Source organism: Solanum lycopersicum, chromosome 7 (genome assembly GCF_036512215.1).
Source record: "Solanum lycopersicum chromosome 7, SLM_r2.1".
Classification (NCBI taxonomy): Eukaryota; Viridiplantae; Streptophyta; class Magnoliopsida; order Solanales; family Solanaceae; genus Solanum; species Solanum lycopersicum.
In genome coordinates this window covers 2,429,781-2,456,782 of record NC_090806.1, presented here as the reverse complement: position 1 = coordinate 2,456,782, position 27,002 = coordinate 2,429,781, and the positions used below count along the sequence as shown (strand labels likewise).

At 34.4% G+C, this 27,002-nt stretch overlaps 3 protein-coding genes across 3 annotated transcripts; all 3 read left to right on the top strand.

Annotated features, from left to right (window-relative positions):
* Positions 1 to 918: 918 nt before the first annotated feature.
* LOC101252300 (nuclear pore complex protein NUP43) lies at positions 919 to 4,967 on the top strand. The gene is made up of 5 exons (XM_004242576.4): positions 919 to 1,662; positions 2,301 to 2,370; positions 3,408 to 3,645; positions 3,738 to 3,811; positions 4,681 to 4,967. The coding sequence occupies exons 1-5, from the start codon at positions 1,022 to 1,024 to the stop codon at positions 4,732 to 4,734; spliced, it is 1,077 nt and encodes a 358-aa protein (XP_004242624.2). The 5' UTR covers positions 919 to 1,021; the 3' UTR covers positions 4,735 to 4,967.
* A 734-nt stretch (positions 4,968 to 5,701) lies between these two features.
* Positions 5,702 to 10,007, top strand: LOC101252000 (large ribosomal subunit protein bL35c). The gene is made up of 3 exons (XM_004242575.5): positions 5,702 to 6,069; positions 6,906 to 7,022; positions 9,630 to 10,007. Exons 1-3 carry the CDS (start codon positions 5,794 to 5,796, stop codon positions 9,702 to 9,704), a joined length of 468 nt encoding a protein of 155 aa, XP_004242623.2. The 5' UTR covers positions 5,702 to 5,793; the 3' UTR covers positions 9,705 to 10,007.
* A 2,148-nt stretch (positions 10,008 to 12,155) lies between these two features.
* LOC101251694 (uncharacterized) lies at positions 12,156 to 19,374 on the top strand. The gene is made up of 6 exons (XM_004242574.5): positions 12,156 to 12,496; positions 14,868 to 15,140; positions 15,223 to 15,396; positions 15,947 to 16,053; positions 17,469 to 17,803; positions 18,482 to 19,374. Exons 1-6 carry the CDS (start codon positions 12,362 to 12,364, stop codon positions 19,057 to 19,059), a joined length of 1,602 nt encoding a protein of 533 aa, XP_004242622.2. The 5' UTR covers positions 12,156 to 12,361; the 3' UTR covers positions 19,060 to 19,374.
* The last annotated feature ends 7,628 nt before the right edge of the window (positions 19,375 to 27,002 follow it).

Here is a 27,002-nt window from a genome sequence, read left to right as displayed (position 1 = left end):
CATGTATTTGGATGTACTGTTTTCAAATCTGATAAGATTCCTAATCACAAATTAAAGTGTATCTATATAATTAACTCCTAAACTTATGAGATTTCAGTAAGTTTCCCTATTTTAATCATCATATTGGATCATTAGTTCATCACTAAGTTTTTTTAATTGACATGTATTGTAACTTTATGGTGGAAGCTTACAATATGTGGATTTCAAAAAGCATAACAATAACACTAATATATTGTTGTAATTTTTAAGTGGTATTTGTGTGTAATCTTACTTGTATTTTATAAAGCTAGAACAATTATTTTCGATATATCATCCAATCAATTCAAAGATATAGAAAAAAATTTAGAATATAAAGTAAATACATAAGCGAAGAAGCAAAATTGAAGAGTAAAATCGTAGGAGAGCAACAATAACAATACCAAAAAAAGAAAAAACTAGGCAACGCTTGACTGCTTACTAACTTTCTACCCTAGTTTTCGACCTCCATATCTTTCTATTTAAAATTGTGTATTCAGTAAGCTGCAAGTATGTCATGTCTTACCGAATCACCTTTCTCTTAAACTTCATCCGTCTACGTATAGTTCTCCTTATACCCACTATAATCAGCCTCTCACACTTTCTCACCGAAAATTCATGCATCTTTTGTTTTTTCACATACTCGCTTAATGTGTGAATTTTCGATGATCAACATTTCACTCCGTATAATAAAATCGTATAACTTTCATTTTATAAATCTTATATTAAGGAGATATATTCTTATCACACGAGACTTCTGGATAATCAATATTTCATCCTGTATAATAAAATCACATAACTTTCATTTCATAAATCTTATATTAAGGACACATATTTTTATCACACGAGACTTCCCTCGTATTAATACAACTATATAACTATCATTTTATAAAACTTATATATACGACTTGATGACACATTCTTATCACACGATACCTCAAAAATGTCTACTATATAGTCCCAAACTCTGGTAAAACCCTCAAAAGCTAAAACCCCTCGCACAACAATGGCAGTACTCAATTCTTCTTCACAAAATCTCCAAGTCCACCGGTTTCCTCAAGATTACTACATTGACTCCCTCCGTTGGCTCCCTCAGCTCTCTGCTTTCCACCGTCACATCATCCTTGCAGCTTTCGATTCCGAATCCTCAACTTCTTCACTCCAAATCTTAAACAGTTCAAATTCAAGCTCAAACCCACCAGAAATCACATTTCAATCTTCACTCACAACCCCATCAAGGATCACTTCATTGACAACTTCGCATAACCCCAATAAACCCCTTATAGCTGCTTCCACGTTTTCGGGTTCGCTGTTGCTTTATACAGCTGATTTGGTTAATGGGTCGTTGGAATTTGTCGATTCGGTGGATGAAAAGGGGTTTCATTTGGGTAGGATTAATGGGATTGATGTGAGTGAAAATGGGTCGGAGTTTGTTAGTGCTGGGGAAGATGGGAGGATTAATTGGGTGAGTTTTGTTGGAGGGGGGTTGAGTACTAGGAAGGTGTTTGATAGTAATGGGTTGGTTTCGTATGGCGCGGTGAAGTGGGCGTCTCCGGTGGAGTTTGTGAGTGGTGGATTGGGGTTTGGTCTGCAATGGTGGGATCAACGACGCCCCGGGGGACCTGTTTCGCAGTTTAAAGCTAATTGGTAATGGGATTTTAGCTGCATTGCTATTCATTTCTTGTATGTTTTGATATATGAGCTTTTTGATTGAATGTTCATGAATTTATGTCCCTGGTGTATCGTTTGTGGTTTATTTTTGCATTTGTTTGATTGGTTTCGATAGACCTCTTACTCGTGTAATAATTGATAACAAAGCACTGAAGTGAACTGAAGTTGATGTTAAGTGAAGATGCTTACTTTTTATTGCAAAATTACCGTGGCGTCTCAGCTATCACCTATAGGTCTAATTCTTAGTTAAAGTAGATAAGAGGGAGCCTGTTTGGAATGAGGGAATTGAGCCGTTATATATTTGAACAGATGATATGATTCAGCTTAGAGCTATGCTACTATCTTGATATTAGGCTGATGAAAGGAAACACAAAAGGAGAGAAAAAAGTAATCTTGTACCCATCTCTATAGCATGGACTTGCAATTTGGATTCATCTCGTTCCATTAAATATAGAAAATAAATTTTCTGTTGATTTTCAACCCCTGAGTTGTAGCATGAATTACTCTTCCTTTGTGATTCTATGACATACATCTTATACCTGGCGAGACTGTTGTTTTGTATTTAGGCTAACTTCTTTTTTCGTTTTCTGAAAGTGTGTTTGACTACATCGCAGGACGCGTGGAACTACTTCTGGAATTGTACATTCAATTGATATTCATCCATCAAGAAAGCATACTTGTCTTGTAAGCTGATATTCCTGTCTGAACTTTAATTCTTGACTAAAATGTTTGTCACCCCTTGTTCCTTTACTGTTTTTTCCTTTTTGATAACGGTGGTATTTGAGTGAGCTTGTGTATACAACGTGCCTAATATAATCCACCGGATATCCATTACCTTTTATCAACTGAGCTACCAGGAAGTTTTACCTATCAAAACTTAGGCAAATGGAGAAGAATTTACCTAGTTTGCTTTTTTGTGAATCTTTGACTACTAGTTCACTCCTCATTCCCTACCTTAACAAGCTGAAACATAAAACTTCAATTACAGTTTTATTAGCTACTAGGAGGTGAACTTATGGTTAAGACAGAACATAATTATGAGAGGTGATAACTTAGAGAAGAAAGCTTGTGACTACCTTGACTTTCAGCTGCTGATAACATTGAAATATCATACCACTTCAATGTGGTTGAAACATGTCTAGTTATTATCAGTACCCAATCTTTTCTCTCTTGGTGCTCATTTTGTCTGGGCCGGCCCTCCTCAATATTTCCTGGGAATAGGCCATTGATTTGAATAGAAAATTTAGGAAGAATTAGGTTCGAATAAAAAGTAGCGAGGGAATTATAAGTTGCAATGCTTACAAGGAGTGCATCACTGCCATTCAACGCCATAACAAGACTAACATATTATTTTTCACATAAAAAAACTCAAAAACTGTAGCTAATAGCATATCTATACAGATGCCTCAAACTAGTATGTTATTCATATCTAACCCATGAGATCTGATGACCTTCCCTTCAACAAATTTTTAAATGGAAGTTCAAACTCCAAGAAATCAGCTGAAGTTCAGAACTCATGGGACCAACGAATTGAAGTATCTTTGTATTCCTCTTATTTTCTTTATCCTTTATTGGAGGTGTGGAGGGGAATGAAATGGAGATTATTAAGGTCTATTATTTCTAGGTTATGAGTAATGACTGAGAATGCCTGGATGTTTTGCTTGTTTGGCTTGCAAGGTTGTTTCAAGTTTTACGTCTATAATTCTACTGTGTTTTTGAAGGCAGGAGGTTCTTCTGGTACTGTGTTTGCATGGGATCTTCGCTGGCAACAGCAACCTATAATGCTTTCTGGTGTTGGAACCAGTGATTTGTCTGCTCTTTCACCATCGGAAAGTGATGTTTGGGAGGTCCAGTATGACAACTATACTACTTCATCCAACTACCGGAACATGTCAGAATCACGTGTTCTTCCTGCCATGATTTGCTCAGAGGATGGTATTCTTGCCGTAATTGAACAAGGTATGGAACATAGACCTTTCTTTTCCGTGTTTTTTGTATATGAGTTGTTTCTGATGGTCTCCACTGGTTTGGTTTGTCTTTGTTTGTCCTAGGTGAAGAACCCGTCGAGCTTCTTGCTGAACCTTGTGCCATCAACAGCTTTGACATCGATCGACAAAACCCATCAGTAAGTGAAACCTTATCCAATGATAACTTCAATTTGCTTTCACTCTTTAAGAGCATCATTTCAAGATGTTTGGTCGCAAATAGTATTATTTCATTATCTGCAATCATTGAAGTTCAGTATTTTAAATAATGGTGAAAGAATACTTGGTATTTCAAGTAAAATAGTGGTTCTCACTAGCAAAACTAAACTTTTTTTGACTGAAGTTCATGTTCGAACACCATTTTTCAACTTTCGGAATACTTCTTTTCAACTTTAACATTTAATACTCTTTCCTCCCTATTTTCAACTTCAGCCAAAACAAAATTAGAAAATCACCATCAATACCTCTAGGTCTGAGAGAATCCTTTGTTCTGTAGACCTTGAGCTCTTTACAGCTATCCAATTACTAAGTCTTAGATGCACATCCATAGGCAAATAGAGTAGCATATCTAAATCCAGAAGCAGGAATGGGAGGATCATCTGATCTTTGTTTGATCCTCTATTGGACCTAGTTGATAGAGAAGGTTGGACCAATCAAGGGAGGGGATGAGGCTTGTGACGGGACGAGGGGGAGGGGAGTCGGGTAGAGCTGTATTTACCGAGCCAAGCAGCACCAATAACAAACCTAATGTAATCTCACAGGTGGGGTCTGAGGAGGGGTTGAATGTCCTTACCCTTACCTTTGAGAAGGTAGATAAAATTGCCCTTTCCGAGCCTAGGTTGTGCTAAAATCAACATAGATTGGTGTTGCGAGGGCGAAGAAGAAATTACTCTGTGACGTGTGTCCAAACGTCTTCGAAATTCATCTTTGTATTTTGCTTTACATTTCCTTTTCTTTATCAACCTATTAATGACATGCATTTAACATCAAGAACATTATTACCTTGCAGGAAATTGTTTGTAGTTTGGAGTGGGAGTCCATAGCCATCTTGACAAGGTCTTGACTGCTACTTCTGAAGCTGAGTACTTTGGCTATGCAACAGCATCTTTTGTTGTATTTTGAATTTGCTATATGGTTGAATTCTTTTGTTAAATTATAAATATTATGAGCATGTGTGTTTTTGTAAAGGAAAAATGTTGGCAAACTTGAAGGATTTAGTGTTTCTTTAGTAATTTTTGTAGCATATATATTGGTAATGTTGACCAACTTTAGTGTATACATATGGAGTTATTTTTAGGTAATTTGACTAATCACTTTTACATCAAATATTAACTAAAGACTTTAATGCAACACTATATGCTTCAATTAGAAAGTCAATCCAACACTCGATAGTCGCTAGAATGATAAGTATTTGTTTATTTCTATATCGAGATTTTGAGTTTAAGTATCTAATGAAGTCGTTTATTAGATCTTCAATTTTGGATTTATATCAATATAGAGAGTTACTATTCTCTTAAGACGAGAGTAGAACGAATTATTGAAAATCTCAAATTCTATTCGTGGAGATTTTAATTTCCAAAGGTATTTAACTTCTAGGGTCATCATCAATCACGAGGAGAGAAGAATGAAATACTTAAAATCTCAATTTCTATTCGCTCAAGTGGAGAGTTCAATTCAAATCTAATAATCCCAAACTATGCTTATTTCATTGAAGTCATATTGGTTAGAAAAAGTTTCTAAAGCTACTAATTAAATCCTCGTGACTCATCAAAAACATAACACATTAAATCACATTGAAGTCATATTGGTTAGAAAAAGTTTCTAAAGCTACTAATTAAATCCTCGTGACTCATCAAAAACATAACACATTAAATCAAGTGATTCGGTCGTAAAGCTACTAATTAAATTCTCTCGACTCATAAAAAAACATAACACATTAAATCAATTGATTCGTCGTGAGTGTATCAAAGTGTAATTTCACAAACAATAAGGGTACTTTACTATATTTCCATAAAATTAAATTGAGGTCTATAAAATTTTTAGAAAAAAGTACTCAAAAGGATAGAGAAAGAGCCATTTTCAATCCTCACATTATCCATATACCAAAGAAAACAAAGCTTCAATGACTCTAACAATGGCTTCTTCATCTTCAACTTCACTATTCTCCACAGTTCTAAACTTTTCCCCTAGAAAATCAACAGGTTTTACTTGCCGCACCTCTGTTAACATTCCATCAATTGCTAAGAAAACATCACTCAGTCTCAGTTCTTCAAGCAACATATCAAGTTTTGCCCCAATTGTCTTCGAGAAAGTTTCGATTGCTGCAACACCAACTAATGGAAATTCAAAGACATTGACTGTAGAGTGCCATAAAGGGTATAAAATGAAGACCCACAAGGTAAAGATTCTATTTTTATCACTGGTTTTGCTGTTCGTGTCAGTGTGTGTTTTGAGTTTTGGTTTGTGTGGAGGTTTTCTGTTGGAATTGTTGATTTGGGTGTTTGAATTTGTGATAATCCACATTCTTTAACTGTAGTGTGTGGCAAAGGGTACAAAAGTTTCTATTTTTCTCACTGTTATTGGTCTCTGTGTGTGTGTTTGAGTTAGGTTTGTTGTGGAGGTTTCATGTGGGAATTGTGATTGAAGTGTTAGGATGTGCGCCAAAGGGTACAAAATGAAGACCCACAAAGTAAAGTTTGCTTCTTTTTTGCCCACTAGGGGTTTTGGTATGTGTGCAGGTTCCTATGGGAATTGTAACTGGTTGTTTAAATTTAAGGAGAATCTTAGTAGCTAAGTTGGTTGACTATCTGAACTTTCACATTGTTGGTGAGGGTTAGTTCCCAAATCCATTTCCCCCAATTTTGGAAGAAAAAAAAGTGTTTGAACTGTCCCTAAGGAGACAGAATGAAGAATAGGGGTGTGCAGTGGTAGGTTCGGTTTTATGTATTATCGGTTCACAAGTATTGGCTTATTGGTAGGTTAGGTTCTCACTGTATTTGATGTGTGTATATGTATATGTGGAGATTCTCTGTGGAGAGAAAATGACTTGTGAAGGGGATTTAGATGCTCGGACGCTCACTTTTTCTATGTCTTTCACCTAAACTGTGAAAATGAACACCCCCAAAGTAAAGTTTGCTTTTATTTTTTGTGTGTGTTCGGATATTAAAGTGTGGAGGTTTTCTGTAGGGATTGTGAATTGGGTGTTTGAATTTGTGATAATCTTGGAATTTTCAGGCTTCAGCAAAGAGGTTTAAGGTGTCTGGTAGTGGGAAGATAATGAGGAGGAGAGCTGGGAAGCAGCATTTGCTTAGGAAGAAGAATACCAAAAGGAAAAACAGACTCTCGAAAACGGTTTGCCTTCATTCTCTCAGAACTCATACATTCTATTGTGAAAACTTTATTTAAATTATTTGCTTGTTATCAGTCTGGGATATAAGTTTTCTTGTCAAACCTACTCCGAACGCCTAAATAGATTTTAGAATTGTATCTTATCCTGTTATTGTCCCATAATGTTATATTTCATAGGGAATGCAACTTTTAATTCATTCGTTGAAGTAGAAATCAGGGGATGATCTTCAGAACATTGTTTTAACGACAATGCATTTTGCAAGAGTTCTAGTTTACGTGCATTTTTCCAACAAAGTTGTGCAACTTTTGCATATCAAGTAATCGGAACATGGAATGTATAATCCCTACTTTATATTTGAGGAATTATAGAGTCATAAAAACGTGTATTAATTGTTGTAATGTAATGGTGATGAGTGGATTTAGGAAGAGACTCAGATTTTATATCGTATTGATAAGACAATGAAAAGAGACGCTGACACTTGTGAAGCATTCCACGGGAAATCATCCTTTTTGTGTGTAAATATCTAGTGCTGGTTTGTAGTTCCAAATGAAGGGAAAGAACTATGTACTCAGTTTTTGGTTATATATAGAACTCATTTTTGTGTCAAAAAATTATTATGTAGTACATGGTATGACTAGCGTTGATGTTCTATTAATATTCATATGCATATTTGAGATGTGAAGAGAAAATATACTTAATTTAATCTCCATTGGTAATTCCCATTAGCTGGTTCATTTGGATAAAAGGGTCTGGTTTCTTTACCCATATGTTACTTCATAGAGTGTGCAGGTTGAAAAGCCTTTAGAGTTATTCTCTTTACCCGTTAACCTTTTCTATTCTTCCTGGCCGTGTAGTGTGCCACACATTAGAAACGCCAAAGAAGTTATCTTCACTTACTTGTACAAGCTTCATGTGATCCAATGGTCCGTATTAACAATCAAGAGGCTGAAGCGCCATTCACATCCACGGTCCACCTACCGAAGGAACATGCTCTACTGATCGCTAACTCAAAGGACTGCATACTTTCTATTCCATATAGCTAACCCCAAGCTCTTCCATTGCCTGAATTAACAACTCGAACTCCTATTGCAGTACTTCTTGTAACTCTCTCAAATGGGATACAAAAACTGTGATGGAAATTTCACCTCTACCATCAATAGGTTTAGCCAGCGCATTTACAACACGACCCAAGTAAGCCTCATTCACTGTATCTGAGCAATTCTTCCCACTGCTTATATAGAACTTAAGTGTATTAATTTTGGTGGCAGTTAATAGTACCACTTCTGTAAATGACTGTTGAATTGGGTTTAGGACTATGCCTATGTACCAAATAAGGCTTGCTTTTCTGATAGTGATGCAGAATCCTAGGTATTTGGCTAGCCATAAGCTGACATGATTTGTTCACTAATTTTTGTGGATACAATAACAGCAACAACTATGCTCAAAATCCCAATCTAGTTGGGGTCGCCTATATGATCTTCGTGATCCATTTTACTTTATTTGGACCTGTTTCAACTATTTTTTTGGATATGTAAAACAAAAATGTCATAGTCGTAGCCAGTAGGAGCAGGAACTTTTTCTTCTTAGAAAATTGAGGAATTACATATGGTTTTAGTACTAATCAGGAGAGTTAGAATGTCATTTACGCATTTGTGAGATACTTGTTTTCAATATAGTTCTGAACAGTTCATATGATGATTCCATGATTGCCCAATAATTTGTCCAGCAGGTCCTGTAAGTGTGCTGTCAAGTACAAGTTAATTACTTATAACAGCCCAACGGCCAAGAAAATGATGTTTTTTTCTTATCATAGTCATACAGAGTCTACCTCTAGTTTTTGGCATCTTTGATGCAATGTAAATGGTTGTATTTTCTTCCACCATGCATTTTGGGATTGTGTAATTTTGTTGCATGTCACTTTCTAGAAATGGCAAAGAAACCCCTGTTGGCACCCCTTTTTAGAAAGGTAAACCACTTGTTTTCGATAAAGATGTTCTCAAATGTTGTTCGATTCATCCATATCTGCAGGTTCTCCCAGTACCTAACCTATGCATTGCCTTTTCCTTCATACTTTCATCGAAATTCGCACCACTTATCTGCTCATACTTATGATACCACCGGCCAAATCTCGGTCATGCCTTGTCACTTGTTAGCTACAGTTTTGCTTGCCCACCTGAAAAAGTTATTACCCTTGTCAATTCAGTCAATCCTTTCCAGCTGCATTATGATTATGTGATTCACCAAAATGTCCTGCAACAAACCAAGAAGTCTATTACTTCTTTAACGGTACGCTGTGGAATTAGTCAAGGTGTGGGCAAGCTAGCCCAAACATCACGATTATCCAAAAATAAAAGTTTGTTGCTACTTTGCTACCAACTATCAGACCTTACCTTCCTAAGATCAATGCCTAGGCTATTCTTATTGCAGTATAGAATGAGTCATGGTTTAAGGGATACAAGATAAAACAGATGAAACTTGAAGCCAAAAAACCTCGAGGATGAACGTGTGTGTACTTTCTGGCGAATGAACTCTCTAATTTTTGGCGTAAGATTTGTACTACTCTTTCTTCGACGATACATGACTCATCAGATGATGTTTGTGTTACACAGGTACAAGTTGACCGCAGTGATTACAACAATGTAATCGGTGCATTGCCTTACTTGAAGGTAAACCGAGCCAAGTAGGTCGAGCTGCAGTTAGAAACATACTCTTCATCAAGTTGCTAGAACCCGACGGGATTCTCTCTTTCTGTGTAGAGGATGAAGAAACACCATTGCTTGATATACACTTTTCCAAGTTTAATCCATCTGAAGTTCTTTGCACTAATGATTTTTCATATCATTTAGACTTGTTAAGCACCAGTAAATTCTGTTTCTTTTTTCCCTTGTGTAAGTTTTACTATAAACTCTTCAACATCAATTTGTAAGTTTTTTGTGCAAGTGAGTTATTTTCTTAACTTGCCTTGTATGGTAGTTATTTCGCAGTTATTTCTCCTTTTTCAGTGTTTGATACCTGTATTAGTAGACTATTCTTTGCGTTCATAGATTGTGATTATGATTTATGTTTTACTATAAAGATAAGGATTCATATTTGTGCCATTAGGCACACATCATGAGTTTCGAACCATGCTTTGTTGGCCTTCAGAGATTTTTCGATTATCAATAAGAAGTCTAGTTTCTTTGATAGTGTGAAGTTGTTAATTGTTTGTTTAGGTGTCCATTATGAGTTTGAACCTTTCGAGTTTCGAAATATATGTCACTAATTTTTAAAAATATTTCAATTATTATTAAAATAAAAAATTTGTTTTCGATAAACTCCGAAGCATAATGTGAAAATCAAATGCTACATCATCTTCCAAATTATCCAAATGGTTACTTTGGATAGTGCCTTTTAAATAATTGTGACTCTTTATATATTCTTTTATCTCTATATATATTGACTATATATATATATAAAAATATTATTATTAAGAAAGTTAGGAGAATCTAATTATAAAGCCTCATTAGTTGAAAGTGCATAAAATTATTTTTGGGATCCATATATTTCCTTTTTTTAAAAAAAATGAAAAATAATTAAATATAAAACAATCATAATTGCCAAAAAAAGGAGTCACTAACTGTCAATTCATTACTCAAAATGGAGAATGACATAAAAATAAAAAGAAAAGTTTTTTTAAAAATAATACATTATTTTATTATTACATTCACGTAAACACATGTTAAATATATTTACGTGGATTTCAGATGAACTTATATCATTTTATGTAATTGTTATGAGTCGATAATAGTTTAATGACGAATTATGAAAAACAAGACATTTAAGCCTCTAAATATGAAATTAAATTTCATTTTATGGTTTTAACTTAAAGTATTTTTCATAAAAGGCTGATTATCATAAAATAAAACGAGAAAAAAACGTAACCTAACAGGTATTTTTAATTTATATGAAACTATGATTATGTTTCTCAATTAATATTATAATTTCAATATGTTATGATTTCATCAAGGATCAAAGCTGAATATATTCTTTTCTTAAAAGAAGAAATAAAACAAATAATAATAATTAAATTTACTCAATATTAAATATTAATATGGTGAAATTTCTTTTATAACAATATTATATATTCTCGCATTGTAGCTATTATAATGAGATGTCATTATAGAAAAAATATTTAATACGATAAACTTATTTTTTTTCTTCTAATTAACGAAAAAATAATAATTGAAAACGTGTAAAGCATTGACACGTGTGGTCCAACAACCACGAATGTGGACCCCATTTCTATGCCCACCTGTCACGTGCGCATATATATATATATATATATATATATATATATATATATATATATATATATATATATATATATATATATAATATAAGGTGAATTTACAAGAATGTCCATTATTTGAATTTTACTCTAATTTTTATCATTTGATACTCGGATAAAGATAATAATTTCGATATAAAATTTTGAATCGATCCAATTGAATATTATATCCCATTTGATATCTTTATTTATGTCAATTCAATTTTCAATTATTAAAAGATTTGCTGGTTCTTAATATTGAACGCATTGTATGTTTAAAATTATGAATTTATCACGATAATTTTTTAATAGAAGGTATAAAAAAACACGTGAAAAATAAGAAATAACATCAATATATATATATATATATATATATGAATACTTAAACTTAATTTTTAACATAACTAAACAACATTCTTTTCTGAGGAAATATAATGTGGCTTCGTCAATTACTAGGGTCGTATCTTTTTGTTTTAGTATTCTTCTTTTTATTTTTATATTTCTATTATTATCGATTATTCTTTAGCTTCGACACTTGTTTATTGTTTCTGTTTACTCTTTTCATCATTCGTTCCGTCAGAAATCTACCGAAAGTAACCTCTTAATCTTCTTGATAGTAAGAATAGAAGTTACGTACAATAACACTCTAACGTCTTAAGACTCAGTTGTAGAAAACCTAAAAATAGTTAGATAAAACTCGAAAAATATGACCCGATTTTACGATTCCGAGTGCATATCGAATCCTCCAAGGGCATAATAGTCATTTCCTCTCAGGTGTGAGTCAATTATTGGACTTCGCTTTCTTTGCTTATATATATTTTCGCCATTTTTCTATTATCTATTTTTTATAGCCGCATTAAGAAAAAGAAAAATCCCCAAATTCTCTGAATCCTAGGGTTTTTGGATTCTCCAATTTTACAATACAAATTCAAATCCAAAAAATCCTAGGCCTCGATTCGAATTCTCTGAATCTCAATTTCGTGTTCAAGCAAAATCCATTTTTTGGGATTTATTTTGGATTTTTTTGGGATTTTAATGGTTGAGTTGATGATGTCGTCGGGAATGGCGTCGTTTCCGGTGAAATATGAGGTTGAGGATCCTCTTGAAGATGAACATGGTCCTCTCACTAAACGATCAAAGTCGTCTTCGGGTTCCTCAAGCTTTAATCAGGTTTTATTTTGAATTTTTTTTTACTGGATCGGAAGTATTTGTAGTTTAGCTTATTGATGTTTTTGAGCCATGTTAAGGTCTGCGTTGACTCTATTATCTCTGGATTACTTGTGGGATTACAGCGGGTATGTTGTTGTTTATTGGTGCTTGGTGTTATTGTGTATTCTTGTTATTATGACTTGGAAATGTGGCTTGGAAGAGAGTGATTTTAGATGAGGAAATAGTTCTGATTGTTTTTGTGAAGTTATGAGAGTTAATAAAATTTGTTGGGTGTTTTCTAGTTGATCTGTTTAGACTGCATGGCGAATTAGTAGTATTTTGATCTTTTTTTATCTCAATAACTGTGATGTTCGGGTCAGATTGCGCCAAGACTAGGACAAATGGTTCTCTGCCCAACCAATAGGCCGCGTCCTTGGATTTATTAGTAGTAATTTGATTTGAAGTTCAACTATTGAATGTAGGATGAGTCTGTTTGGTTTTGGATATAGGATATTGCTGTTTCGTATTAGTATGACCTGTTTAACATTCTTTTAGTGATGGATTCTTGTAAGAAATAATGAACAGGATAATTTTGCAACTGTTTGTGTTTGTGGTGTCTGCACATTTCTTAGCTATATATGCATTGCCCGAACCGCAGAAAACAAAAAGAAAAGAAAAAAGAGGAGACTCTTTTCTTGACCATCATGTTTTGATATTTCACCAAGTTAAAAGGAGATCTTTTGGCAAAGAGCAATTTGGAAGTACTCCCTCCATATACTAGTATAGATTGGACTTTGCACTAGGATAAACAGTGATTGATATGGATATTTTACTATAATACCCATATTAGTTGATATTTAGTCTTAGGTATGGGGAAATGTTTAACAAATAGTAAATGCCAAGGGTAAAACATGAAAAGAAGATGTTTCGCTCTTGATATGCTTACTAGAAGTGACAAGTAAAAGTGAAATTATATTTTTAGTATAGTGGACAAGTAAAAGTAAAAGTGAATGGAGTGAGTACATTATTTGAGTTCCAGCAAAGACGCGACTTCAAGATTGAATTTTGGAAGACATTAATTTAGAGGGTGGCTCATAGGTTTTTTGTTAAGAATTTAGCTATTATTCCCTCATTATTTTTGGAGTTTTTATGTTTCAGATGGGGAAGAATATGATTTCATGCTTTACTGTTATATATGACTGATCAATGACTTTTTGGTTTGGGAAAGAGTCTCCACCATTATCCAATATGTTAAGCGACTGTTTATTAAATAAGCAAGTGGTCATATCGGTACTGACATATTTGAATTACTGGACTTGTTCTGCTATTAATGTCTTGTTGAGATACTTAAGTTCTTGCTTGTTGGATGGTGAAAACTCATATTGATGACCATACTCCACTCTTTCAGGATGTCTAGTACACTGTTGTTAAAAGCGCGCTTCAAAGCGAGGCGACCCATGTGCGCTTTTTTAACTTGAAGCGAGGCGATTTGAAAAAAGCACTCGCTTCAGAGGAAGAAGCGAGAAGCGACGCTGAGGAAAAAGCGCAAAAAAGCGCGCTTTTTATAAAAAAAGCGACAATTAGGGTTTTTTTTAAAAAAAATAGGTTTTTTTTAAAAAAAATCTGAAATATAACTTCTCTCTCCTCACAACTCTTCTTTCCCTTCTCTCCTCGCGACTCTTTTTCCCTTCTCTCCTCGCGACTTTCTTTCCCTTCTCTCTCCTGAAGCTCTCGACTGAGTCTGCTGGCTGCCGCCCTTCTTTTTCTCGTGAAGACCTCGATGACCAAGTAGAACCCTTGGTTATGGCACTTGAAGAGTTTGAGGATCTTGTTGAAGAATAGGAGTTTGAATCTTTGTGATTTAATTATATTTTTGATTTTTTGCTTTATATGTTATGACTTGTGAGTATTTTTGCCTAAGTAATTTCTTTCAATCTAAGACTATATTACCTCTTTTTAGTTATTTAATATTTTTTTATTTTTATACTAAATGTCGCTTTTTTTTAAAAAAGCGCGCGCTTCGCTTCTCGCTTCTGTGAAGCAAGCCCTCGTCGCTTTTTTCCGCTTCTCGCTTCCCAAAACACTGGTCTAGTATTTGAATTGAGAATAAGATCTTAGCTACTTAATAGTAAATGCAACAGGATTTATCCTATAGTGCTACAGACCTGGGGTTGGGGTGGGGTGGGGGGGGGAGGATAACCAGCTGAAAGAAAGTGTTCATCTTTTTTATGAAGTTGTTATCCAAGTTTCCATGATCTTTTAAGCTTGTTTGCAGACTTTGCTAAGTTGGTCTCCTGGTTATTATTTTGTTCTTGTTTTTTATTTGTGTTGACTTGTGACTGTGGGACTCCAATTTTCAGCTACTTATCTTCATCTCCTGCTTTTTTAACAGTGGGATGCTGGAAATGATGAATTGCCTGTTCCTCCTCCAGAATACAATCCACTTGATGAGCCAAGTCCTTTAGGTCTGAGATTGAGAAAGAGTCCATCTTTGCTAGATTTAATCACGATGAGGCTGTCACAAAACAATGCTTCCTCCACTGCACCTGAAAACCCTACTTCTGTAAGCAATACGGGAACAAAGGGTGCTTCTACTTCAGTAGCAACTGACAAGTTGAAGGCGTCAAATTTTTCGGGATCACTTTTAAGGATAGGGACTTGGGAAGTAATTGCCTTGAACTTTGTGCCTTGTTATTAGATTATCTGTGAATAATTTTCTTTTGACTAATTTTTCTATTTCGTTTTAGTATGCATCTAGATATGAAGGTGATTTGGTGGCAAAGTGTTACTTTGCTAAGCATAAGCTTGTTTGGGAAATTCTTGAAGGTGGGCTCAAGAGTAAAATTGAGATTCAATGGTCAGATATCATGGGGCTGAAGGCGAGCTGTCCAGAGAATGGTCCAGGCAGTTTGACTCTTGTGGTAAGGCATAAGTTTCCAACCTATTTTTTTTTTAATGACACTGGTGTCCAGGGCCAGCTTGGGTGCACCTCTACTAAATCTACGGGAATCTATGAACTCCTACCAGCACAATTATTGGACAACTCTGCCCCAAGACTTTGGGCATATGGGAAGCAATCACCTAGTGTTTTTTGTCTCCTTGGGGATTTGAAAGGACCTCATGACTCTCCACTTCATTGACCACTAGGCCATGCTTTTGGGGGCTCTCTCTAAACTAATTTCTTAAGTGTATTAGTATAAATTTTTTTTATTAGCAGCACCAAACAGATAGGTATAAGGTCAACTCTCACCATATCGAATACTTCTTTTTCCTTAGCAAGAAGTTATTGATGAAGTCCTATTAAAGAACCTCCCTAAGCAAAAATACTTCATCCTGTGAATTGAAACACCATAAATGTTTGAAAGAACAATTATACTGATACTCTAGTTTTACTGGCGCTATAGTTCTTTTGTTTTGTAAGAAATTGTAGTGCTATCTTCAGTTTGTAGTTTATGGTTTTCTGTGATTCAGTTGGCTCGTCAGCCCCTTTTCTTCAAGGAGACAAATCCACAACCCAGAAAACATACTCTATGGCAAGCGACTTCAGATTTCACTGGCGGACAGGCTAGCTTGAACAGGTAAATAATCTTTACTTCTGTTAAGAAATGACCAATAATATTTTGTATTATCTCGACTGTAGGACACTATTTAGTCCCTAAATAAATGTTGTTTTATTCACATGCTGGATACTTGTGTACTAACCACCACCTTCAAGATTATTTTCATCATGTCTCCCTTCCCTTTTTGGTTTTTTTTTTTTTTTTGAGAAGGTAACAGTTGTGTTTATTGACAAGTCAGTACATGGGTTGCACTGAAACCTTATTTACATCAAAATCAAAAAGACATCTAACTGACTCTACTTGTAACAAGATCCTAGGATGTCTATAATTGAGTCAGTGTCCTCTAAGTATATTTGTTTACACCAGAAACAAAAAAGTCTAACGCAATTTAGTTTGATCATCTGTAGATCACAATTTTTGCTCTCAAAACATCTTGAATTCCTTTCCTTCCATATTGTCCACCAGATACAAGCCGGGACAATCCTCCATCTGTCTTTGTCAGCAGCTCCTACTCCTGCTTCCTCCCAACTATATAGCAAATGAGTTATTTTGTTAGGCATGACCCAACTAATACCCCTCAGGCTAACAAAGATTCTCCACAACTGAGTAGTTGTCCTGCACTGTAGAAACAGATGGCTAACTGTCTCAATCTGTTCACCACAAAGGTAACATCTGGAACACAAGGGTCTCTTCTTGAGGTTCTCTTGTGTCAAAACAGCCTCTCTTGTCAATAACCAAGTAAAACAGACAACTTTGAAGGGGATTTTAATCTTCCATATATGTTTCCACGGCCAATGTTGTCTTTGTAGATTTCCTTGGTTCAAAAGCTTGTATGCAGAGTTCACCTTGAAACTACCTTTGCTATCCAATTTCCACCAAAGTCTGTCTTAAAATGATTTTTTCTCTATTTAGTAACAATTTAACATTAGAACACCCATTTTACCCTCTATGAGATGATTTAGAGCGAGACTAATATCTATGACTTATTTTAGACCACAAATTTCAATAGTCATTTATTTATGTAACTTTATACCCAGACAAACAACATCACATAAATTGGGATGGACGGAGTATGTCCTTAACATTATTTACAAAAAATATGAACTTAAGAAGTATCAATTACAAAGAGGGAGTTGTGAGTTAAATTTCTTAAAAGAGAAAATTGAGTGTTAGGTATTAGATAGTAAAATACTTGGTCTAATTGAAAGTGCTTATAAGCTGATAAGCAATAAGTTAGGGGTCATCAACTTGTGAATTTTGGCTCCTGTATTTGAATGTTACCAATATATTGAGGAACCAGATCAGCAGTGGGGTGTGATTCCCACCTTAAAAATGCACCTAATATTGAATTACTGAATCACCTTATGTATTCCATAGTTCAGTAGTTTAGCTTCTAATACTGTTGTGCTAAATAACTCTTTTGATCTGTATAGGCAACACTTTCTACAGTGTCCAGTTGGTGTCTTGAATAAGCATTATGAAAAATTGATCCAATGTGATGTGCGACTCAATTCTCTGAGCAAACAGCCTGAATTGGCCTTGGAATCTCCATATTTTGATACTAAAGCTATTGTATTTGAAAATCTTGACGAATTGAACGACCATGGCTTAGATCCAGTTGGTTCTGGCAAGGGTTCCCCACTATCAAGCATCCAAGATGCAGCATCACCTGCTGCAGCACAGTCATCTTCAGTGTCTTTTGAACAACCTGATCTCCTTGGTGCAGCCCCTGAACATTTGTCTAGGGATGCCCCTTCTCCAAGCTCAGGTAGTAGTGCTTCCTGTCTGCTCTTAATATTCCGTGCTTAGGTTGTCTATTCTAAGCTCTACAACCGTGATAGGCATCTTTCTATGGAAAATGTACAGCAATTGAGGAAGATTGTGGGAAAAGAATGCTAAAGCTAACAAAAAGGGATTTTATATTAGTGATTCTGTGCTGCATTTGTCAGAATCATGCTTGAAGTCGTTACTATAATTTAAGCTTTGTGCAATGCACATCTACTTTTGCCTCTTATCTGGTATATATGTTCTATATACTGGCTATTTTACATGCATACATTCGATAATTAGTTGTGTGCTTGGACTTTCATTACTCTTTTCCTCCACCCCTACCATGTTTAGTGCCATCATTCCATTTCCATCTTCAACCTCTTTTCTCACCTCTTCGCTATGTAGTTTTTCTTCGTGGACTACTTGTGCCATCTTCTTTTCCTCTGTTCATATTTGTCTAATTTCTGCTCCTGAGGTGAGAGATGAGCAAGACAATAAATGAAATTAGATAGCTAGCATTTCATGTTATGCCCTTCCACATCTGTTGAAGTTGATGATGTTCGAATACTTTATACTGAGTTTGTATTTACCCTTAACATTCAGTAGTAGATTACTTCTGTATGATGGAAGCTGTTATGCCAAAGTTTGTCACTGATTTTTTTCTTCTGATCTTCAGTGATGGATACACATGCTGTTAGGGACAATGCAAACAGCATAGGGTATGATTCTAACAGGATGCGAAACTTGGAGCAATTGAAGGTGCCAGGACTCCGGCCATCAATGTCTATGACTGATCTTGTTAGCCACTTTGAAATCTGCATTTCGCAACAGATTAATTCTGGAAGTTTGCAGTCTGATGAGGCCTTAGAATGCAAGGGCATGCTGGAGGACATTGCACAGATGTGGCTCAGCGACACTCAATGTACACCAGCTTCAGACGAGAAATCTCTCATGAAGAAAGTCAACTCTCTGTGCTGCCTCTTGCAGGATCCTATCGCATCTCACGAGCCCCATTTAAATGGAGAAAATCATCTGCAAAAACCTGTTCAATCTAACGATGCTTGTAGCTCTTCTGCATGTGAGAACGATGGAAATAACAAAGAGAACACCAACGATTCTGTTGGTAGTAAGCCGACACCAAGTATTCCAAGGATAGACTCCTTTGGCGACTTGCTCCTTCATCTTCCTCGTATTGCATCCCTTCCAAAGTTCCTATTCAACATTGTTGAAGATGATGAAAACCAATCCAGGTAGCCTTTCTTACCTTGAGAATGTACTGAAGTTTTAGGCTATAGTCCCCCAGGAAACCATTTGGGTTTTGCCTATTTGTTGGGGTCCTGATGCAAGCACACCTCGGGATCCGGAGGATGTTATACATGGAGAAAAACTGGGATTTGAAGATTCTTTGATAATTGGTGAAAATTTATGTCTGTAGAACTATGTTTGTAGTAGTAAGATTAATGTTTTTCACCTCTGGCTGAAGAGCATAACATTATATTGTTTGTACAGGGGTTAGGTCAATTAATATAAATCAATGTTAAGTTCCCATTGGGATTATTGTTCCTAAAAGTTTTTATTAGTTGAATTTGATTTCTTTACTTTTGAGATTGATTAGATTAACAACACCTTGGATTATTTGATCAAAAGTAATTGATGAAGCATCATGTGTTTAAAAATATTTTTGGAAGTGTTGAACTTGATTTTGTAGATACTTCTATGTCTGAATAAAAGTGTTGAAACTGATAATACGCAAATTTATGATAATTATTTTTTTGTGTATTAGTATATGTTAGATTTTTTGAAATTTGGTTGATGGATTAAGATTGGTGTATATGTCCAATTAGATTTTTTGAATAATTTCGATTTTTGTGTGTATTATTAGTTCATAAATTTATTTTGGAATATATGTGATCGGTTTTGTTCGAACTCAAGTTTTGTGGGTGTATTGATGATGACATATTAAATGATACTTATTATTTTTGAAAGGAATACATCACTTTATAGATTTTATATGTATTTTTTTTTTTTATGATTATCTTGATTTTTTTTATGTATATTAATTCATGATTTTGTAAAAATTATGTGTGATAGACTCTGTTTGAGCTCAAATTTTGTGAGTCCTTTGGTGATGACTTATTAAATAATACTTGTTGTTTTTGCTAGGCGTATGTCATTTTCTTTTATAGTTTATATAGCACGAAATTAGAATTCTAGATCATCTACGATTTTCTTATTTATTAGTCAATAATTTTCCAAAATATGTAATCTAACTTTTTTTGAGCTTTAAGTTTTGTGGGTCAATTGGTGGCTACCAATTAAATGATACTCATTATTTTCAAAATTTAAGCCTTTTTTTTATGGAGTTTATGTGTCGAATAGATACTAAAAATTATCTCAACTTCTTATTTATATTAATCCATGAATTTATACTCCATGTACTTTGTAAGTCATTTTTTGTAGTATGTATAACAAAATAAAAATTTAGGATAATCTAGAATTTTCATGGGTATTAGTTCATGATTTGTCTATGATACGTGTGATCGATTTCGTTTGAGTCCAAATTCTGTGGGATCATTGTCGACGATCTATTGAATGATACTCATTATTTTCTAAAGGCGGATACCATTTTTTCTTTTTTGTAAGTTAAAATGAAATAGAATAGATTAAAAATTGTATCAATTTTTCGTATGTATTAGTTCATGATTTTTTTGAATTTGCGTTGGCGATTCTGTTTGAGCTCAAATTTAGTTGGTTCATTAATGACGACCTATTAGATGATATTTATTGTTTTGGAAAGGCAAACACTGCTTTTTTGAATTTTATGTGACATGGAACTTTAATTCAAGATTATCTCAAATTTTTCGTATGTATCGGTCCATAATTTTATAAAATATGTATAATCAATTTCTTTTGAGGTCAAATTTTATAGGTCCATTGACTAAGACATATTAAATGACACTTCTTAGATTTGAAAGGTGCATATTATTTTATTTTTGGAGTTTATTTCCCAAAGCAAAAATTATGATTATCTCAAATTTTTGTGTATATTATAGTCTATGAATTTTTTGAAATATATGTGACTGTCATCATTTGAGCTAAAATTTTATGGGTCCTTTGGTGATGACCTTAAAATGTTATTCATTATCTTAAAGATTTACGTTGATATTTTGAAGTTTATCTTAATTTTTTTGTGTGTTAAAATTCATGAATTTTTTAGAATATGTGACTCCGTTTGAGCTAAATTTTATGGGCTGTTTAGCTTCTATCTTTTAAATGATACTCATTTATTTTTTTAAAGATAGATGTTTCTTTTTGGTATTTATCTATCACAAAATAGGAGTCCACGATTATCTTAATTTTCATGTGTATTGAATCTTTTGAGTTCAAATCATGTGGGCTCATTGAGAATGACCTATTATATGATTCTAATTATTTAGTCACTTTCTTAAAATTAATGTGTTACGAACTTTACGAGATAGAACTTTTAGATTATCTCAATTTTTTAGTATGTGTATTAGTTTATGAATTTTCTGAATTATATATAAATATGCCCATTTGAGCTCAAATTTGTGGGTCCATTGATAGAGACCTATTAAATGATACATATTAATTACAAAAGGTGTAGATCGCTTTTTATGGAGTTTATATGTAAGAAAATAGAAATTCACGATTATTTCAGTTTCGGTGGGTATAGTTCATTAACTTTATGGAATATGTATGACCGTTCCACTTTATTCTCAAATTTTGCGGGTCGATTAGTGACAACAGATTAAATAATACTCGTTATTTTTTAATGGTGTAAGTCGATCTTTTAGGAGATTGTGTCACGAAATAAAAATTCACGAAAATTTATATTTGTGTGTATAAATTCATGAATTCTCAGTACTACATACGACTGACTCTGTTTAAGCTCAACTTTTATGAGTTCATTCATGACGACCTATTAAAATTATAACACATTATTTTTGAAAGACGTGTATTGTTGTTTGTAGAGTTTATGTTTCACGAAACAGAAATTTAGGATTATCTCAAGCTTTATGAATTTCCAAAATATGTACCATTGACGACAACCTATTAAATGATATACAATTTTTGTGTGTATTACTTCATGAATTTTCAAAATATGCGTGACCGACTTTGTTTAAGCTTAAATTTGTGCATTCATTAGTAACGAAATATATTAAATGATACTTATTATTTTCGAAAGGCATACATCATTTTTAAGAATTTATGTACAAGATTAAAAATTCGAGGTTTTCTAGGTTTTTTGTGTGCATTGATTGTTCCATGATTTTTGTAGAATACGTGTGACTGACTCCGCTTGAACTTAAAATTTATGGATTCATTGGCGACGACTTATTAAATGATACTCATTATTTTGAAAAGGCAAATATCACTTATTTTGGTGTTTATGTGTCATGAAATAGAAATTTTGGATTATCTCAATTTTCATTTATATCACTCAATTAATTTTCTGGAATATGTGTGATCGAGTCCATTTGAGCTCAAATTTTGTTGATCCATTTGTGACAACCTATTAAGTAATTCATTGATTTTCAAAGGGTAAAATCACTTTCTTTTGAAGTTTATATGTTACGAAATACAAATTCAGAATTGTCAAGGTTTTTCGTTTATATTAGCCCCATGAATTTTCATAACATATGTGACCGACTTCGTATGAGGTCCAATTTTGTATGTCCATTGACGAAGACCTATTAAATGATACACATATTACTGTTGAAAGGTAAATACCAATTTTTAAAGTTTATTAGTCGTGATGCATGAATTTCACAATTATCACAATTTTTGTGTGAATAAGTTCATGAATTTTAAAAATATGTGTAATCAAAGCTCAAATATTGTGGCTCCACTGGCAACGATATATTAAATGATACTCATTTTTTTGAAACATGAATCATTTTATAAGAATTTATGTTTCAACATTAGATATTTGGGATTATCAGTTTTTTTGTGTGCATTAATTAGTCCATAAAATTTTCAAAATATGTGTAGCTGACTATGCTTGAGCTTAAAATTTATAGATCCACTAGCGACAACTTATGAAATGATACTCATTGTTTTCAAAAGGAAAACATCGCTTATTTTGGAGTTTATATGTTACGAAATAGAAATTCTAGATTATCTCAATTTTTGTGTGTTATAGTCCATGAAATTTTTGTGATTCGAAATTTTCAAAACGAAATGACCGAAATTTTTCATGGACGTCCATTAAGACATTAGCAATGTATCTAGTTCGTCCCGAAGAGATAACAAGCGCATTTTAAAGTTCAAACGATTCCAAGAGCAGGTAAACGTTGATTTTATCGATTTTCGTGTGCTATAGTTTATGGAATTTTTGTGATTCGAATTCGCAAAAAGAAATGACCAAAATTTTCATGGACGTCCGTTATGACGTTGACAATGTATCCAGTTATTCTCGAAGGAAAAACAGACGCATTTTAAAGTTCAAACGAGCCCCAAAGCAGGTAAACATAGATTTATCGATTTTCATATGCTATAGTCTATGTAATTTTTGTGATCCGGCATTCTCGAAACAAAATAACCAAAAATTTTCATGGACGTCCGTTAAGACGTTGACAATGTATCTAGCTTGTCCCGCGTGAAAAAAGGGCGCATTTTCAAGTTAAAACGATCCCCAAAGCTGGTAAACGTAGAGTTTGCCAATTTTCATGTGCTAAAGTCCATGTATTTTTTGAGATCCGACATTCTCGAAATAAAATGGCCAAATTTTTTTATAGATGTCCGTTAAGACGTTGGCAATGTATCTAGTTTGTCCCGCGGGAAAAACGAGCGCATTTTCAAGTTTTAACGAGCCCCATAGTCGGTAAACGCAGATTTGTTGATTTTCATGTGCTATAGTGTATGTAATTTTTGTGATCCGGCATTCCCGAAAAAAATGGCCAAAAATTTTCATGGACGTCCGTTTAGACGTTGGCAATGTATCTAGTTTGTCCCGCGGGATAAACAGGCGGATTTTAAAGTTTTAATGAGCCCCATAGTTTGTAAACGCAGATTTTGTTGATTTTCATGTGCTATAGTCCATGTAATTTTTGTGATCCGGCATTCCCAAAAAAATATGGCCAAAATTTTTCATTGACATCCGTTAAGACGTTGGCAATGTATCTAGTTTGTCCCACGGGAAAAACGAGCGCATTTTCAAGTTTTAAAGAGCCCCATAGTTGGTAAACACAAATTTTATTGATTTTCATGTGCTATAGTCCATGTAATTTTTGTGATCCGGCATTCCCGAAATAAAATGGCCAAAATTTTTATGGACGTCCGTTAAGACGTTGTCAATGTATCTAGTTTGTCTCGCGAGAAAAATGGACGCATTTTCAAGTTCAAACGAGTCCCAAAGCAGGAAAACGTAGATTTACCGATTTTCATGTGTTATAGTCCATGTAATTTTTGTGATCCGGCATTTCCGAAACAAAATGGCAAAAAAATTTCATGGACGTTCGTTAATACGTTGGCAATGTATCTAGTTTGTTCCACGGGGAAAAACGGGTGCATTTTCAAGTTTTAATGAGCCCTATAGTTTGTAAACGCAGATTTTATTGATTTTCATGTGCTATAGTCCATGTAATTTTTGTGATCCGGCATTTCCAAAATGAAATGGCCAAAAATTTTCATGGACGTCCGTTAAGACGTTGGCAATGTATATAGTTCGTCCTACAGGAAAAACGGGCGCATTTTCAAGTTTTAACGAGCCCCATAATTGGTAAACGCAGATTTATTAATTTTCATATGCTATAGTCCATGTAATTTTTGTGATCCGACATTCCCCTAACAAAATGGCCAAAAATTTTCATGGACGTCCTATAAGACGTTGGCAATGTATCTAGTTTGTCCCGCAGGAAAAACGGACGCATTTTCAAGTTCAAACGAGCCCAAAGCAGGTAAACGTAGATTTGCTGATTTTCATGTGCTATAGTCCATGTAATTTTTGTGATCCGACATTCCCGAAACAAAATGGCCAAAATTTTTCATTGATCTTCGTATTGACAATGTATCTAGTTTGTCCCGCAGGAAAAATGGACACATTTTCAAGTTTTAATGAGCCCATAGTCGGTAAATGCAGATTTTGTTTATTTTCATGTGATATAGTCCATGTAATTTTTGTCATTTGGCATTCCCGAAACAAAATGACAAAAAATTTTCATGGACGTCCATTTAGACTTTGGCAATGTATCTAGTTTGCTCCGCGGGGAAAACGGGTGCATTTTCAAGTTTTAACGAGCTCCATAGTTGGTAAACGCAGATATTGTTGATTTTCATGTGCTATAGTCCATGTAATTTTTTTGATCAGGCACTCCCGAAAAAAATGGCCAAAAATTTTCGTGGACGTCCGTTAAAACGTTAGCAATGTATCTAGTTTGTCCCGCAGGAAAAACGGATGCATTTTCAAGTTTTAACGAGCCTCATAGTTGGTAAACAAAAATTTTGTTGATTTTCATATGCTATAGTCCATTTAATCTTTGTGATCCGGCATTCACGAAATAAAATGGCCAAAATTTTTTATGGACGTCCGTTAAGATGTTGGCAATGTATCTAGTTTGTCGCGCGTTAAAAATGGGCGCATCTTCAAGTTTTTACGAGCCTCATAGTTGGTAAACGCAGATTTTGTTGATTTTCATGTGCTATAATCCATGTAATTTTTGTGATCCGGCATTTCCGAAATAAAATGGCAAAAAATTTTCATGGACGTCCGTTAAGACGTTGGCAATGTATCTAGTTTGTCCCGCCGAAAAAACGGGCGCATTTTCAAGTTTTAATGAGCCCCATAGTTGGTAAACGCAAATTTTGTTAATTTTCATGTGCTACAGTCCATGTAATTTTTGTCAACCGACATTTCCGAAACAAAATAGCAAAAAATATTCATGGACGTCCGTTAAGACGTTTGCTATGTATTTAGTTTGTCCCGTAGAAAAAACGGGCGCATTTTCAAGTTTTAACAAGCCCCATAGTTGGTGAATGCAGATTTTGTTGATTTTCATGTGCTATAGTCAATGTAAATTTTGTGATCCGACATTTTCGAAATAAAATGGCAAAAAATTTTCATGTACGTTCGTTAAGACGTTGGCAATGTATCTAGTTTATTTCGCGGGAAAATGGGCGCATTTTTAAGTTTTAACGAGCCTATTGTTGGTAAACGTAGATTTGCCGATTTTCATATGCTATAGTACATTTAATTTTTGCGATCCGGCATTCACGAAACAAATTGGCCAAAAATTTTCATGGACGTTCGTTAAGACGTTGGCAATGTATCTAGTTTGTCCCGCGGGAAAAACGGTGCATTTTCAAGTTTTAACGAGCTCCATAGTTCGTAAACACATATTTTGTTGATTTTCATGTGCTATAGTCAATGTAATTTTTGTGATGCGGTATTTCCGAAACAAAATGGCCAAATATTTTCATAAACGTCCGTTAAGACGTTGGCAATGTATCTAGTTTTTCCCGTAGAAAAAACGGATGCATTTTCAAGTTCAAACGAGCCTCAAAGCAGTAAAACGTAGATTTGCCAATTTCCATGTGCTATAGGCCATGTTATTTTTGTGATCCGGCATTCCCGAATAAAATGGCCAAAAATTTTCATGGACGTCCGTTAAGACGTTGGCAATGTATCTAGTTTGTCCCGCTAGAAAAACGAGCTCATTTTCAAGTTTTAACGAGCCTCGTAGATGGTAAACGCAGATTTTGTTAATTTTTATGTGCTATAGTCCATGTAAATTTTGTGATACGACATTCTCGAAATAAAATGGCCAAAATTTTTCATAGACGTTCGTTAAGACGTCGGCAATGTATCTAGTTTGTCCCGCGGGAAAAACATGTGCATTTTAAAGTTTTAACGAGCCCCATAGTTGGTAAACGCAGATTTTGTTGATTTTCATATGCTATAGTCCATGTAATTTTTGTGCTCCAGCATTCACGAAAAAAAATGGCCAAAAATTTTCATGGATGTCCGTTAAGACGTTGGCAAAGTATATAGTTCGTCCTGCGAAAAAAACGGGGGCATTTTCAAGTTTTAACAAGACCCATAATTGGTAAACGCAGATTTTGTTGATTTTCACGTGCTATAGTCCATGTAATTTTTGTGATCCGACATTCACGAAATAAAATTGCCAAAAATTTCATGGACGTCCGTTAAGACGTTGGCAATGAATCTAGTTTGTCCC

Bases quoted from the DNA above. Each gene is read 5' to 3' on its own strand.
- LOC101252300 (XM_004242576.4), top strand. From the start codon at position 1,022: ATGGCAGTACTCAATTCTTCTTCACAAAATCTCCAAGTCCACCGGTTT. The intron at 1,663-2,300 runs GTAATGGGATTT...ACTACATCGCAG, and splicing joins TCGCAGTTTAAAGCTAATTG to GACGCGTGGAACTACTTCTG. The intron at 3,646-3,737 runs GTATGGAACATA...TGTTTGTCCTAG, and splicing joins TCTTGCCGTAATTGAACAAG to GTGAAGAACCCGTCGAGCTT.
- LOC101252000 (XM_004242575.5), top strand. From the start codon at position 5,794: ATGACTCTAACAATGGCTTCTTCATCTTCAACTTCACTATTCTCCACA. The intron at 6,070-6,905 runs GTAAAGATTCTA...TGGAATTTTCAG, and splicing joins ATAAAATGAAGACCCACAAG to GCTTCAGCAAAGAGGTTTAA. The intron at 7,023-9,629 runs GTTTGCCTTCAT...TGTGTTACACAG, and splicing joins AAAACAGACTCTCGAAAACG to GTACAAGTTGACCGCAGTGA.
- LOC101251694 (XM_004242574.5), top strand. From the start codon at position 12,362: ATGGTTGAGTTGATGATGTCGTCGGGAATGGCGTCGTTTCCGGTGAAA. The intron at 15,141-15,222 runs GTAATTGCCTTG...ATTTCGTTTTAG, and splicing joins TAAGGATAGGGACTTGGGAA to TATGCATCTAGATATGAAGG. The intron at 17,804-18,481 runs GTAGTAGTGCTT...TCTGATCTTCAG, and splicing joins TGCCCCTTCTCCAAGCTCAG to TGATGGATACACATGCTGTT.